At 39.0% G+C, this 16016-nt stretch overlaps 2 protein-coding genes across 4 annotated transcripts; one reads left to right on the top strand and one right to left on the bottom strand.

The window, feature by feature from the left end:
- The first annotated feature begins 6 nt into the window (after positions 1 to 6).
- Positions 7 to 9542, top strand: LOC103931377 (formin-like protein 20). Of its 3 annotated transcripts, XM_048589844.1 has the most exons (17): positions 7 to 539; positions 826 to 1529; positions 1610 to 1831; positions 1907 to 4578; positions 4742 to 4868; positions 5242 to 5313; positions 5486 to 5584; positions 5710 to 5751; positions 6491 to 6571; positions 6667 to 6717; positions 6801 to 6882; positions 7387 to 7481; positions 7660 to 7731; positions 7810 to 7926; positions 8049 to 8117; positions 8203 to 8269; positions 8458 to 9542. In XM_048589844.1, the coding sequence occupies exons 1-17, from the start codon at positions 467 to 469 to the stop codon at positions 8607 to 8609; spliced, it is 4797 nt and encodes a 1598-aa protein (XP_048445801.1). In that variant the 5' UTR covers positions 7 to 466; the 3' UTR covers positions 8610 to 9542. The 3 variants fall into 3 exon arrangements, with proteins under 3 accessions (XP_048445801.1, XP_048445802.1, XP_048445803.1); XM_048589845.1 differs by lacking the exon at positions 7 to 539 and having other exon boundaries at positions 1388 to 1529; positions 1614 to 1831; XM_048589846.1 differs by lacking the exons at positions 7 to 539; positions 826 to 1529 and having other exon boundaries at positions 1690 to 1831; positions 1953 to 4578.
- An 831-nt stretch (positions 9543 to 10373) lies between these two features.
- Positions 10374 to 12182, bottom strand: LOC103931378. Its single transcript, XM_009340858.3, has one exon. The coding sequence runs from the start codon at positions 11607 to 11609 to the stop codon at positions 10650 to 10652; it is 960 nt and encodes a 319-aa protein (XP_009339133.2). The 5' UTR covers positions 11610 to 12182; the 3' UTR covers positions 10374 to 10649.
- Between the last annotated feature and the right edge of the window lie 3834 nt (positions 12183 to 16016).

Below are 16016 nucleotides of genomic sequence, written 5' to 3'. Positions count from 1 at the left end.
TTTTTTTTTTAAAAAAAAAGAAGAAAAAAAGGAAGAGTTGCAGAAGACGCACAGGTGCCCCAAGCAGACGAGGAGAAGAAGACGGGTCGGGTCGGGTCCTAATAGCTGCTTTCTCCTTCTCAGTCCACTTCTCTTCTTTCTCTCTCTGTCTCTCCTCTCTTCTTTCTCTCTCTAGAATTCCCTCGATTCCAATTCCCTTTGCTTTTCCATTCCCAAAACCCCCACTCCCTCACTTCGTCTCGGGAATTCAATTCCCCCTTTTGATTTTTCTCAATTGGCGATTTCTTTCGGGATTTTCGTTTCGCCGGAAGGGTTCGGCTCGTTCGGGTCGGGTTTTGGACCGTTGAAGAATCGGATAAGGGCGGGATCTGGCTGCGTATATTGTTAGGGATCGGAATTGTGATCTAATTGGAGCTGGTTTGGATTACCGTTTTGGATCCGATCGGGGGAGAAACAGCGCCATCTGATGGCGCTGTTCAGACGATTCTTTTACCGGAAGCCGCCGGACCGCCTTCTTGAGATCTCCGAGCGGGTGTACGGTACGTTGCCATTTCCTGTTTCTTGAGAATTTGAGAAATTCTGGTTTTTTGGTGCTCAATTGTTGAGGTTTGGTCCGTGTTTGGGCCAATGCGGTTGAATTTGATGGAAATTCAGAGTCTTTTTTTGGGGTTCTTGCTGAAATGCGATTGAATTTGCTTCGAAATCGATTGAATTTTGTTTTTTTAAGTGCATTTTGTATGTTTGGGGATTCTTTTAGCTCAAAATTGTGAACCTTTTAGTGTAATGTGGATTGATTTTAACTTGTTTTGGCTCCGAATTATGCAGTTTTTGACTGCTGCTTCTCGACCGATGTGTTGGAAGAAGATGAGTACAAAGTGTACTTGGGTGGCATTGTAGCACAGCTGCAAGACTACTTCCCGGATGCTTCTTTCATGGTGTTTAACTTCAGAGAAGGGGATAGGCGGAGCCAAATTTCCGATGTGCTTTCGCAGTATGACATGACAGTAATGGATTACCCTCGGCAATATGAGGGATGTCCTTTGTTGCCACTAGAGATGATTCATCACTTCCTTCGTTCGAGTGAAAGTTGGTTGTCATTGGAGGGGCAACAGAATGTGTTACTGATGCACTGTGAAAGAGGAGGATGGCCTGTTCTCGCATTTATGCTTGCGGGTCTTCTGTTGTACCGTAAACAATACAATGGAGAGCAGAAGACCCTTGAAATGGTTTACAAGCAGGCTCCTAGGGAACTTCTCCATCTTTTGTCTCCTTTAAACCCACAGCCTTCGCAGATGAGATATCTTCAGTACATTTCGCGACGAAATTTGGGTTCTGAATGGCCTCCATCAGATACACCTCTACTTTTGGATTGTCTGATACTTCGAAACCTTCCGCTTTTTGATGATGGAAAAGGTTGTAGGCCTTTCATACGTGTTTTTGGTCAAGACCCTTCTACACCAGCTAACAGGATCTCTAAGCTTCTCTTTTCAACTTTAAGGAATGAAAAGAATACCCACCTCTATGTACAGGTAATGTCTACTTCATGCAACGAAATCTGATTGTATAAGATGAAATATTTTTTAAGCATTCTTATGAATCCTAATCACAGGCAGAGTGTGTGCTGGTGAAAATTGATATTCGTTGCCGTATTCGAGGGGATGTGGTTCTTGAATGCATCCACCTGGATGAAGATTTTGTTCACGAGGAGATGATGTTCAGGGTTATGTTCCACACAGCATTTGTACGGTCAAATATATTGATGCTCGGTCGTGATGATATTGATATTCTTTGGGATGCCAAGGATCAATTTCCAAAGGACTTTAGAGCAGAGGTATGTTATTGTTTATTATGTGGATGTGCTTTTCTGAAGCTATAGGAGTTGAATGCATACTCAAATCTGTATCAGGTACTTTTTCTGGACGCTGATGCTGTTGTGCCTAATATCACCACAGTTGTGGCAAGTGAAGAAAACGAGACAGGGAGTGCTTCACCCGAGGAATTTTTTGAGGTGGAAGAGATATTTAGCAATGCATTGGATTCACAGGAAGTGAAGGCGGATTTCGACACTTCCATGGTTCACGACAATGCTCGTAAACATATAGATCAGCAAACAGTCTGGAAGGAGGATTTAGATCGTCATGCTTTTGTAGACTGTACATCAGACGATGGAAAGCACAAAAAGGACAGAATGGCAAATTCTAATAATGATGCGGTGAAGGACATTGCTGTTGATGATGTGAAGTACAAGCTCGATGAGGTGGATTCCAATGTCGATGCTGTGAAAGACATTGCTGTGGATGATGGAGATATGAAGTCAAATTCCATCCCAGTTGCTGCTGATGTGCGGAGTCATACTGGAACTAAGGAAGTGGTAGAAGAGGTGCGCCGGAAATTGGAAGAGATGGAAGATATAACTAATGAAGAAGACGTGGCTACACAGAAGAGATTAGAGACCAAGGTTGCACAATCAAAACTGAGTGCTGAGGTCTCTAGACCAAAAGCTGAGAAATTGCAGCCACCTGCCTATAAGAGACAGCCTTCATTTAACGCAAAAGTAGGTGTAGAAACTACGGCAGCAAAACAGAAGTCTAAACAACAAGAAACTCAGGGCACTTCGGCAAAAATAGCAAAACCAAATGCGGTGTCTAGGTGGATTCCGCCTAACAAGGGCTCTTATACTAATTCAATGCACGTTTCCTATCCACCATCAAGATATAATAGTGCACCAGCTGGTTTTGCCGGTGCTGCTTCTTCAAAAGATACAAATGCAAATGCTAAACTGAAAGCTTCTTCTGGAACTGCGGTTTCAAAGGATATGGAAACTGAACTGAAACATGGTAAAGTGGACCCTTTGAAGCATTCAAAGTCTGCACCAGAGACACTAACAGAGACATCCACATCCTGCCTGCCATCGACGCTACCACCAATCCAAGAGACAGAGACTTCCTCTATTACAACGGAACATACTGATGCACAAGTAGTTTCCCCTTCACCTCCACCTCCTCCTCCACCTCCCCCTCCACCACCTATGTCTCAAATATCTTCATTGTACAGTTCTCCAAAGCTTTTGTCACCAGCTATACCATTGTCGCAAGTAGCTGCAACAGCACCTCCTTCCCCTCCTCCTCCACCTCCCCCTCCACCACCTATGTCTCAAATATCTTCATTGTACAGTTCTCCAAAGCTTTTGTCACCAGCTATACCATTGTCGCAAGTAGCTGCAACAGCACCTCCTTCTCCTCCTCCACCATCGCTGCCGCCTCCTCTGCTAAGTTCTAATTCTATCTTCTCAAAGCCCTCTTCAGTCTCGTGCTTGTTTCCGTCTTCTACCCCGCCACCACCTCCACCTCCACCTCCTTATGCCTCGTCATCTATCACGCAGAATACTGGTATAGCTTTGGTCCCTGCACCTCTCCCTTTCCCTCCACCTCCGCTGCAATCTGGTGGGCAGAATAGTGGCACCATAATGCCTCCACAGCCTTCTTCGTCTCTTTGGAAGGTTGGGTACTCTTCAGCTGTTCATGTTATTGTGGCAGGTTCTCAAAATTCACCACCGCCGCCTCCCCCTCCACCTCCTCTTGCTGCAAGTGTATCCAAACCTCTTGGAGTTGGAGTACCTACTCCACCGCCACCACCTACTAGTGGAACTCCACCTCCTCCTCCACCGCCGCCTCCTTTGCCGGGAGTTTCATCTACTCCACAACCCCCACCATCGCCTCCGCCTCCAATGCAAGGAACTCCACATCCACCGCCACCACCTCCTTTAGTTGGAGCTCCACCACCACCCCCACCTTCTTTACGTGGAGCTCCACCGCCACCCCCACCCCCACCTTCTTTACGTGGAGCTCCACCGCCACCCCCACCCCCACCCCCACCTCCAATGCAAGGGGCTCCACCTCCACCACCTTTACATGGAACTCCACCTCCACCACCCCCACCACCATTTTCAGTACATGGAGCACCTACTCCACCACCACCACCACCACCACCTCCAATGCACGGAGCTCCACCTCCACCACCACCTCCAATGCGTGGGCCCCCACCTCCACCGCCACCTCCAATGCACGGTGCCCCCCCTTCGCCGCCACCTCCAATGCAAGGTGCCCCTCCTCCGCCGCCACCTCCAATGTATGGGGCCCCACCCCCACCGCCCCCTCCAATGCGTGGGGGGCCACCTCCACCACCTTCAGGACGTGGTGCACCACCTCCGCCACCCCCTCCAATGCGTGGGGGAGCACCTCCACCCCCTCCACCACCTTCAGGGCATGGTGCGCCACCTCCTCCTCCACCTCCCGGTGGAGGCCGCGCTCCCTCACTACCTGGAGCACCACCTCCGCCACCACCTCCAGGAGGTCGTGGTCCAGGGCCTCCTGCTCCACCTGGACTTCCTGGTGGTGCTCCTCCACCACCACCCTCATTAGGTGGCAGAGGACCTGCTGCTGGCAGAGGGCGCGGACGTGGGATACCTGCCACAGCGCCTCGACGCTCCTCCTTGAAACCACTACATTGGAACAAGGTGACAAGGGCGTTGCAAGGAAGCCTGTGGGAGGAACTGCAAAGACATGGAGAGACTCAAAAGTATTCCATCTTATTTTTCAACTTATTATTGCCTTGGTAGCTGTTTTCTGCCATAAAGTTTTTTTTGTTGATTTGATGGATCTTACATGTTCAACATACACAAATGTATTTTATTTCAGGATTGTTCATTTCAAATCACTAATGTGCTTCTCTTTTAATCTAGTGCGCCGGAATTTGATGTGTCAGAGATAGAGAGCCTTTTCTCTGCTACAGTTCCAAAATCTGCAAACTCAGGAGATAAAGGAGGGCGCCGCAAGCCTGCTGGTTCTAAACCTGACAAAGTTCAACTGGTAATTTTATGCAATTGGTTATTTTACTGTAAAATCATATCTTCTAAAAGTTATGCTTGTTTTTTTTTTTGAACAAAAAAGTTATGCTTGTTAAAGGTGATTCTTCTTTTATATTTTGTGGGTCTTCCTACCAGTTATGGGATTTGATTCTTCTGTTAGAATGTAACTATCTGTCAACCATCTCTCCATGTCTCTAGAGTTTTTGTTGTAGAGTTGCACTTGTATTGATAAGTTGGGTGTGTACAATGCTAGCTATATTTGTTAACGCGGAGATTTATTTTGATGAATATTTTTTTTCTCTTTTTTCCATATAATGTCAGATGCTATTACTTCTCTACTTTCTTACTGTGATTCTCTTTGTACCACATTGTAGGTTGACCTGAGAAGGGCATACAACACAGAAATTATGCTCACAAAAGTTAAGATGCCACTTCCTGATATGATGGTAAGCTGATACAGTTGAATTTCTTCTTACTCATGATTTGTGAATATAGATAATTTGCATATCTGATGAGTCTTCTCAATTGGCTTTTTACTTCCCGAATAATTTAAAGCTGATGTTGTAAATGAACGCTTTTCATACTTAGCTAATTATGTATTTATATGCACGTTCTCAGGCTGCTGTTTTAAAAATGGATGACTCAGTATTAGATGTTGATCAGGTGGAAAATTTAATTAAATTTTGTCCTACTAAAGAGGAGATGGAACTTCTCAAGGTGTAGCCTTTATTCTTTATTTTATTTTTACTATTTTGATGGTTATTTTACTCTTTTTACAACCTGACATGGCTCCATCTCCTCATTAATCATATGTTTTCTTGCTTGTGATTTCTGTTGTTTAGAACTACACTGGTGACAAGGAGGCCCTGGGGAGGTGTGAACAGGTATGACCAGATCAAATATATTCTTGAAGTATTTGTCGTAGTAGATTAATTATTATAAGAGCATCTCCAATGGTAGGATTAATATTTGCATCTCTCCGTTGGAAAGTTGACTGGCCAACCAAAATTGTATATTACACATTTCAAGGGATTTTGCATCTCCCATTATGATTTAAATTCTATACTGTGCCCCTTATCCTGTGCTCTATGAAGTTATAATATTAAGGAGACACACATCAGTCCATTCACTACTTATTCAGTTTAATTTTCAAATATTCCTCGAATATTACTACACGTATAAATGTGGCGGCAATGGAAGACTTGAAGATGGGCTGATAATCGGTAAACATCAATAAAGGATTTCCCTAGACTGTTGAAAAATGAAAGATTCTAAGGGATATATTTCGCTTGTCCTTGTTTAAGATGCTAAGTTGCACTGCTACTGGTTTAATTGGTGTGTTAAATAGACATAGGAAAAACCCAGACATTTAGTGAGGCACCATAGCATGTTATATGAAGTGATGTTAATTCAGGCAGAGTCATTTCAGATTAGTTTTTGTGATTGTAGTTTTATTTAGTTTTTGAATATTGTTTTCCTAAAAATGTTTTATGTTGCTCAGAAAATTTTAGTAATAGCAATTATGTTTTGAGTGCATATTGGATTGTAATGTCCCTTAAATACTTTTACAGCTATAACTAATTGTCAGATATATAAAGTCTCTGTATATTTGTAATGTTTCAGTTTTTTTTGGAGTTGATGAAAGTGCCTCGGGTGGAGTCAAAGATGAGAGTATTTTCTTTCAAGATTCAGTTCAACACTCAGGTTTGGTAGTACCTGCTGTTTTGTTCCCAATGCAGTAAATGGGACCTAATGTATGTCTCTTTGCATCATTATCTAATTATTGACCCTTTTTGCAGGTCTCAGAATTTAAAAGAAGTTTGAACACAGTAAACTCTGCATGTGAGGAGGTATGTCAGCACTACCAATGAATTGCTTCCTGCAGTATATAGATACCAATTTTAACTTAGCTACTCTATTACTGATAAATTAGGTTCGGAACTCTTCTAAGCTGAAGGAAATTATGAAGAAGATTCTTTTTTTGGGGAACACTTTGAACCAAGGAACTGCAAGGGGTAAGTTATATTGGAATTTGTTATGTTTGTTGACTTAGAGCATGTAGGGAGGTTCTTTTACATGTTGCTTAAAGTAAGCACTTTAGATAATCTATTACTGTGGACTGGGAGGTGGGAAGTATTAAGATAAATTATATGAATGCAAAGCAACTGCTTCATATCTCCAAATGGCTTTCAATTTGATTTAACCATAGGCAAGTCCTTTGGGAACATTGTGCTTCTGTTTTAAAATTATGATCACTGTTGGGTTCAAAGAGGAGGATTTAATTAATTTTTATGACACTTTATTCTGAGGCATGTGCTTCACATGCTGGAGCTTAGAATTGATCCTGGACTTTTTATCTGGGCCTTGGAATTTATCCAGGAGAATCAAGAGTTACTGGCAGAAGCAACCTTTATATTTGAAACCAGCTATTTCGTGTTCCATTTTAAATTCCTATCTGCGCTTGGCTTTATTTTAGGTAGCCTCCAAAATAATATGAATTGTCAAATGTTTTTGTACAGGTGCTGCTGTTGGGTTCAAGTTGGACAGTCTACTGAAGCTCTATGATACGCGTGCCTCTACTAGTAAGATGACACTCATGCATTATCTTTGTAAGGTACGTTTCTTAAATATTTTTGGTTATGTAATGAATAACCAAAGCGGGGAATAAGAGATCTAGAACTAACAAATAAGAGATGACTGCTTGCAAAATTTATGTTTTTGTTGCCAAATGTTTTGAGATACAAGATTACCATCATATTTTGAGTCTCACGTTTGGCTTTCTTGTGTCTTAGATCCTTGCTTCTAAATCGCCAGGACTTCTTGATTTTTACCAGGACCTTGTCAGCCTGGAGCCTGCAACAAAGGTGAACATTTGTTTCCTTGGTGCTAATTCTAAGCATTGTAGTTAGATTTTGAATGTGACAAATCTTGTTTCCATGCAGATACAATTGAAGTCTTTAGCTGAAGAAATGCAAGCTTTAATCAAGGGGTTAGAAAAGCTCAAGCAGGAGCTGACGGCATCAGAAAATGATGGCCCTGTGTCAGAAGTTTTCCGTAAGGTGTGTAGTCTTTCTCTTTTAAAATTTATAAAGCTTTGTTGAAAGGCCCTTCATTTCTTCTTCTGTTTTTTTCCCGTTCCCTAACAATTTCTTTGTACTTGTTTTTGTTGTTGAATTTCTAGACATTGAAAGAGTTCATTACTGTTGCTGAGACCGAAGTGGCATCTGTGACGAACCTATATTCTGTGGTGGTAATTTGCTAATTATCGTCTCCTAGTCGCCTGTCTTATTTTGTATTTTGTGATCTCAATTTTGTCATTTGCTTTTGGTATACAGGGTAGAAATGCAGATGCTCTTGCATTATATTTTGGTGAGGATCCCGCTCGCTGTCCATTTGAGCAAGGTTAGTTGCGGACGGGGTTGGGGGGTTTTTGAATTTTTTAGATTTTGAATTTTGTAAGAGATTTTTGGGACCTTTATGCTATTTTAGGGGCTGAGGGCTTCTCTGGATGCCTACAAATGCACTCTTTTCATTCAGTAATAATGGAGCTGACTTAAGCCGTATTAAAACCCCTGTTTTGATGACTGCAGTTACTGTGACTCTCTTGAACTTTGTTAAGTTGTTTCGGAAAGCACACGAAGAGAATATCAAACAGGCTGAATTGGAGAAGAAGAAAGCAGAAAAGGAAGCTGAAATGGAAAAGGCCCAGGGCATTAACCTCACAAAAAAAGCACCAAAATAGGTGAAGGATATAGTCATTCTATCGCTACATGGGAAATCGAGCTCTCCTGCCCTACAGAAGAGTGTTCAGTCGCAGTGTTGCTAACTAGTGGCAAGGAGCATATGCTTTTAGGATCCTGGTCGGAATCCCCTTCTCAGAACTAGTGCAAAGGAAAGCCCCTTCGAGATATTATTTGGATGAGGGCGGAAAGGGCAACTGTTCGAGTCATGCAGCATTTGAAGTTTTGAACCATGCATGAATCTTAACTATACATGCTTGACAAGATGTTCAGTCAGACGATCACGGCCAACTGATCAGTCATGTGGGATATCATACAAAGAGACCGGACCTTGGCTCTCACTCTACGGTTGTGTACCATTCATTTAGAAGCAAGGGTTCCCGAGGCAATCTAGCTTCGTCTGCCACCATGATGTCGGATCTGGCCCCCTCTGGCATCCTTGGGAGAGCAAAGTTCAGTCTCGGTTCACAATCAGGTTTCAGCTTTCATCATTCGTTTGGCAGAAAATGTACAGCGCCAAGGAAGATGCCGTTGGGATCTGTAAATCCCACATCCCTGCTGTGCCGTGGAACTCCTGTAAATCACACTAACCCTCTCTCCGTAGTTTAGAATTCAATTCATTTTCCTGTAACATATAATTTAGTTCCTCGTTACATTGAAATTTTGGATAGGAGACCCCTTCGTGATAGGCGTTGTATAGGGAATCAGGTTCAGAAAGAAACTAGACGACGACAGGGAATTTTTTTAATTTTTAGGGTAATTGTAAAATAAATACCGAGCGCAGTGGCGTTTTAGGATTCATACAGCCGACCCCATTTAATGGGATAAGGCTTTGTTCTTGTTGTAATTGTAAAATAAATATAGGTTGGTTTAAGAAACTGACTGTTTCTTCCTTATGGTTGTTAGTCAAAAAGTATATACTTAAATTCATGAAATTTCAGAATTTCCATATTTTTAGAGAAATTTATGATTTGCATCCTCTATCAATTTCTCAAAGAGTTTTAACTATCAAACGAATTGATGGCTGAACTTTCCTGTTTAGGAATACAAATTTAAAAGATCAGAAGAAAACAAAAATACGATTATAATAATACGACAAATCATAGTACAAACATCTCCATCATAAGTAACAAAGTTAGATTTACTATGCCACGTGGGAAAAAACACGCATTAAACACGCATGAATTTAAAAAATCGTATGGTGTGGTGAAAATTTCACGAAAATATATTTTAGAATGATTTTTGCAGTTTTTAGCAAAATCAATCAAAGACCGTGAGCTACATTTTTTTTTTTGGGTGAAAAATGTGATGACTGAGTTTCAAAATACCTTTTGCGTACACAATAGAACATCTTTGAAATTTCATGCATGAGTTTATAAACCGGTGCAAGATGTAAATTTTATATTGCTCTATCACTCTGGTACAATTCATTGGAATTTGACCAATATTATCCCTCTAGTGCTATTAACCAACACAAAACTAAGTTCAATAACAAAAATGGAAAAAGAAACAAAGAGACCAAAATGTATCATCCACACTGCTAAAGTTGCCAAATTTCAGTGGTTGGGAACGAATTACAGGTCTATATTTCACACAACATGTTCTGGGTTTGATATCTAATGCTTGTGAATCACACGATGGTGGTAAAAGAGAGGTTGAAATGCCTCCGTGAGTCTTGCCGGCCCCTGAAAAAATTAACTGTCGTGACAAAACCACTAGGTAGTCCCTTTTTTAAAAAAATAAAAATAAAATTGGAACAAAGCAACTAAATAAAATTGGAATATAATAATCATAAGCAAAGTTGTGTATACAATTCTCCTACTTTAGAGAGGATGCTTTTTTTTATGTCAAGAAAGTTGCCTGGTGTGAATGATTACCAAGCAAAAGAAATCATGCTTTGAATTGAAGATAGAAACTAATTTTTTTTTGGCAATGCCTTTTTTATATTCTTTCCTCTAAAAAAAAAAAAAAGAAAAAAGAATGTACTAAAACTGGATTCCTTCGAACTTTGACGGGTTCCCTTCAATTTCTTGAACCATAATTCATGGAAGCACTTTGACAGCCTTCAAATCTCCACAACTTTCTTCGTCGTCTCTGTATTCGATCCCTCGAGAACTCGGCTTGCAGCTTTGCAAGAACAAAAAGCTCACAGTTGTATCAAGAACAACAAGAATTGAGTACAAATAAGCAATGAAAACACCCTCCATGGCCATGGAAGATCCGAGCTGTCCTGTGAAATGGTAGGCTCGTACGAGGCGGTATTGGAACAATGCTTCAACTGCAGCTAGGGTTAAGCTGACAGGCAGAGCAAGAGAGAGAGCAGTTGAAGTTCTTCCTCTGATCAAAAGACAAGCCTTGAGAATTGCTAAGTAGCCGCCACTCTTTTGTGTACCTGATAGAACCAATGCAAGATTGCATATTATGAGTGCATTGGCAAGAACAATGGAGTACAAAACTGCCCCAGATGCCGATAAGAAGAGGAGGGTGTTAGGAGAAGAGAACCCGGATCCTTCGAGGACATTGAAGGCGATGAACAAGATAGAAAAGACGCTTGCATTGGCAGAGAGGATCAAAAACGAGTTGTAAACATGGGTGTGGAGGAGTGGGGTGTAGAGAGAAATTGTGGAAAGAAATGATGGGTGCGACGAGGAATTCGGTTTCTGGTGGCGGCTGAGAGTTTGGATTACAAAAGATTTGGTTATGAGGAGGAAGGTGAGGGAGAATGGGAATGTGAAGACTGAGGAGGTGATGGTTTGGGAGAGCTTGTGGTTGAGAATGGTGAAGAATTCCAAGGAGGGAGGGAAGCCGGCCGCGTCGAAAAGACTGTGGAGGCGGTTATAGACGGTGGCCAAGAGGGCGGAGCTTGAAGGAAGAAGTGCTTGAGAGATGAGAACTGAGGCTGAGAAGGGTAAGGCAATGAGTGCAGCAGTTGAGGTGAAGTATTGGTAGTTTAGAAGAAATATGTGGACTGATCTTCTGAGAATTTTGCCTGCTGTTTCCATTGCAAGAACTTTTTGAGCCTTCTTGCACTCCAAGGGAGAGGAAATTGATATGAAATTGGGTGTGGCAATCACAAATTTGGGTGTGTATTAGAAGAGAAAGGTTTGGTTCTCCTCTCTTCCAAATTTTTTTAATGGTGTGTCTCTCTCTCTCTTAATTGGTGGGTTAGGGGAGAGGATTAGGAGGTTGGTGTTTTGGATTGAAGGACTGGCCAACAACTGAAAACTAACAAATTTGGAGAGTTGGAGTTGTTTGGGAAAGCTATTGGTTTCATCAAAGAAATTGATTTGGACTCTTCTGGGGTTAGTTGTTTTTGGTGACTTTGTAATCTCCAAATTCCCAACAACGTAGTTGGCCAAGGGAGGCTGTTGTGGCAATTTCTTGAGTAAAAAATATGAGTAGAAACAAACCTTTGTTTTGGATTGCTTCAATTACACTTTTTATATTTTGCTTATTTTTTTTGTTTCATGATGATATCATTATTTTTTTTTCTTTGCTTATTAAAGCTATAGCCTCATTACAACTAAGACAATCAACCATTGACAAAGCATTATCCCACTAAGTATGATCGGTTGTATGAATCCTAGGACACCACTGTGCTGGATTTTGTGCTAAGTCTTTTGTTAACTCCAAGTACTCCATGTATTTTCTTAAAGTCCCTTTTCAAGTATTTTTATGTCTTCATTTACCTTTTTTTATTCTGAGTTTCTGTCTCATAAATCCTCATTACTACTCATTGGAAATTTTAATTTTCTTGTGGGGTTTCAACCCTTGACTTAACTTCAAAGAATTGTTGTTGATTTGGATATAAATCATGGGAAAATGTCAATCCCACATTTTTTTTTTTGGAAAAACGTTTATTAATTAGTTTGAAAAAATCATTCTGCATTCTTTCCAAATACTAATAACGATTCCGCATTCTTTATAGTCATCTCAAACCTCATGCATTATTTTGTAAAAAATTAAAGGCATAGAACTCGTTTGGATATGCTTTTAAAATGACTGAAAACGCTTTTAGTGAAAATGTTTTTCAAACCAATCCTTAATAAAAATTCGAGTTGATATTGACAAAGCATTTGAAGTGTTTTTGAGACTCAAAATCAATTTCATCAAAAACTTACTTTCGATAATTTTAAAAACACTTTCAAACAAATTCATAATTATTGCTTATTGGTTCCTGATCCTCAATTGATTAGCAATATATCTGATAATTAGCAAACTCTATTACTCTGAGATAAATAAATAATAGTTATCCCATTCACGCCACGTGTAAAGTAGGCCCTTGATTCCTTATTTGTAATGTTTCACGTGCGAAGAGTATAATTCTTAGCTTGCAAGATAATTATAATAATAGCTACTTACGAAATAAAAGGGAAAAAGAAATGTCGAAAATATTAAATATAAATTGGTTTAGATTCAGATGTGATACCTTCTTATTCTATCAACAATTATTTATGACAGGTCATAATAATAGAAACATAATCCTCACCGTCGATATTCGTATTAATTAAATCCAATGATGATGGTTGCCTCCACTTCTTGAATTTCTGAACAATTGCACATCATCCATTTTGTCATGATTAATTGTAATTTTCTTCTGCACGTTTACATCCACATTAGTATAATAAAATTTTCCCTAATATGTCCTAAATATTATTGATAATAAATATTATTGATATTATCGATAACTCAACTTCTCAATTGTATATATAAAATATGTTATGAATATATTGTTGATAAACTTGACTTGACTTTCCGAAATAAATATTGTTAATCTTAATGGAGATTTGTGTCAGTGTGAGAGCAAGTGGTTTTTAAAAATTGATTGATTTAAGATTTAATTAATTAAATGAACATAGCAATTGTACACATGCATGGTTATTAAAATTTTGAAAATAAAGTTTACAAAAGGAGAAAAAACATAAATAGTTAGTCGCTAAACTTTTTGGTGACGACCTTCAAACGATTTTCGGTCATTGGAGAGGTTGTTCATATATTTAGCGACTATTTTTGAGTAACTATTTCGTTGCTAAAAACTTTTTTTATTTGGGAGAAAAAGGTAAAAGGGAGAGGGAGGTGAAAGAAAAATGGGGCCAACTGATATTGTTACATGGCTATGAGGGAAATAAAAAAAAAAATTTATTTTGAGTGTAATTTACTATGTTGCTCATAACTTTTATTTTAATTATTTATCTTTAGTTTTGTTGATAGGAGTAGAATGGGTTTTTCACCCGCTTTTGATAACTCAGCAGAATTTCACTAATATTATATGTACTTAATCAGCATAATTTCACTAATATTATATGTACTTTGATTGACTCAAGCACAATTTTACTAAAGTTTTGTGGAGATAATACTAGTGAAATTCTGCTTAAGTTAATCAATATGATTAGGTATATTTAGGTGAGGAACCCTTATCCGATGGTCCAATAAATACAAAGATGACGAGGGATTATCATCTTCATGATGCGGTTTGTGCGCAGACTTTGGACTTGGTTGGGTGCTTACTTGCCTGCTCGCTCGATAAGCTTAGAGAGTTCTGTGTATGGCAATATTCCAAATTTTAATTTAGTTTCGATGAAATATAAAAGGTGGTCGTTGCTTAGGTGAAGTGTCTGTGTTTATGGTGACCTTCCAACTGAAAAATATTTAAACCAAAATATGCTGTATACTTAAAAGGACTATTAGTAACAAATTTAATTAATTTAATAACTCGTTTAGTAAGTGTTTTTAAACGAAAGAAAACACTTTTAGAGAAAATACTTTTGAAATCATGTCCTTGGTAAAAATGCAAGTTAATCATGGAAAATACGAAAACTAGTAATATTTCAATTCTTATACCATTATATTTGGGTTTATCTTTAGAATTATATAGGATTTGGGTTTATCTTCATAATTATATAAGGCTTGCAGAAGCACTTTAAGTGCTATTGAAAATTAGAACCAAATAAAATTTTCTCTAAAAGCATTTTTAGTTAGACCATCCGCCTTTGGTCCACAGTAATAAAATCCCTTTTAATATATAGGATTTTGATCTTCATCGTCGGTATTCGTAGGCTTTCGAGTTTTAATGCATTTCTCCCTCAAGCTTAATAATCTTCATCGTTGGTATATTATTCGTTTGTTGGAGATTGGTTCCCTTCTTGAACCTTTACCGTCTGTAGGGTAATGAACCTTCACCACAGGTTTGAAGGGTGGTGAACCTTCACCACAAATATATGGCTTTAAGATGTTAATGAACCTCTGATGAAGGGTGGTGAATCTTTAGTTAACTAGGTTCGTAAATGGTGAAGCCACATAAGAGAAAGGAGGGGTGGCCGCGCCCTCCAGTCGTTGGAAACTACATGAAAAGTGAGGAATCCATTCTTCTGAACTTGCAAGAAAGGTGTTTGACAAAAATGCTTGAAAGAAGCTCAAGCTTGTTGTCGATGCTGCATTGCACTCTGCGCACGGTCAATTATTACTTTTTAAACTCAGGCCAAAACAACGTTGTTGAGGATGTTGCCATTTTTTTTTTTTTTTTTTAAAACGGTTAGTAGTTTGGTTAACATCTTTAATAAATGATTTGGTTGTCTAAATTTTATTGAGACCTTTTGACTATTCAAATTTCGCCCCTCCCTTTAGCAGTTCATGACTTCGCAACTGTTTGTAACTTTGTAATGTCAACAAACCTATGCTGGTTTATGAATTTATCCTTGTGGTTTATAAATCTACACAAACCAATACATATACCTTCTCAAAAGCAAATAGAGAAATAAAAGTAACGGTCAATGGTGTAATATGGAAACATACCTAAAATTAAGGGTGCATTATTGTGGAGAGGGTACACACGATATTCCGAAAAAAGAGAAATATTAACGAGACTCTTTCAAAGTGAGATTTTTTATTGAGTTTCTGCCACTTTACAATTTAACGCGAATTTCTGTTTCAATATTATAAAACATTGTGTCCCAAACATAAAATGGCAGATAGTTCTATTTTTTAAAGAGTCTCCTCATTAAAAATTGTAAACATACATGTTAAAAAATTGGCTGATCTCATCACCATAAAATAGAAAAGTTATTTAATTGTATTCAAAATAAATGGACCAATACTGAAGCGAAATCTCAAAGATTAAACCTAATAAATGACCACATAATTGGTCCTTTTATCTAATTATTCCATTAATCAAGAATACACACCAAGTGACTGTTTTTAATGATTTTGATTCTGAACTTTATTTGCCTGGAGCTGTTGGATCTACCAAATTATTGGTTCAATTCCTGTTTCATTTTATTATTGTGAAAAATTAAAGACCCCATACGGTTGTAATCTGTGTATTTTTTTGGTCAAAATTGTAATTCTGTGTATAAACAGCAAGACAGCCCTATTATTGATATTTGGTTCTTCAATAATAGAATGTATTAGTT

Source organism: the organism of the source record quoted next, unplaced genomic scaffold, assembly GCF_019419815.1.
Source record: "Pyrus x bretschneideri cultivar Hongxiangsu unplaced genomic scaffold, Pyrus_bretschneideri_v1 Contig3, whole genome shotgun sequence".
Classification (NCBI taxonomy): Eukaryota; Viridiplantae; Streptophyta; class Magnoliopsida; order Rosales; family Rosaceae; genus Pyrus; species Pyrus x bretschneideri.
The sequence above is the reverse complement of the archived record's forward strand: the minus strand, read 5'-3'. Positions and strand labels throughout refer to the sequence as shown.

Bases quoted from the DNA above. Each gene is read 5' to 3' on its own strand.
- LOC103931377 (XM_048589844.1), top strand. From the start codon at position 467: ATGGCGCTGTTCAGACGATTCTTTTACCGGAAGCCGCCGGACCGCCTT. The intron at 6,883-7,386 runs GTAAGTTATATT...GTTTTTGTACAG, and splicing joins GAACCAAGGAACTGCAAGGG to GTGCTGCTGTTGGGTTCAAG. The intron at 7,732-7,809 runs GTGAACATTTGT...GTTTCCATGCAG, and splicing joins GCCTGGAGCCTGCAACAAAG to ATACAATTGAAGTCTTTAGC.
- LOC103931378 (XM_009340858.3), bottom strand. From the start codon at position 11,609: ATGGAAACAGCAGGCAAAATTCTCAGAAGATCAGTCCACATATTTCTT.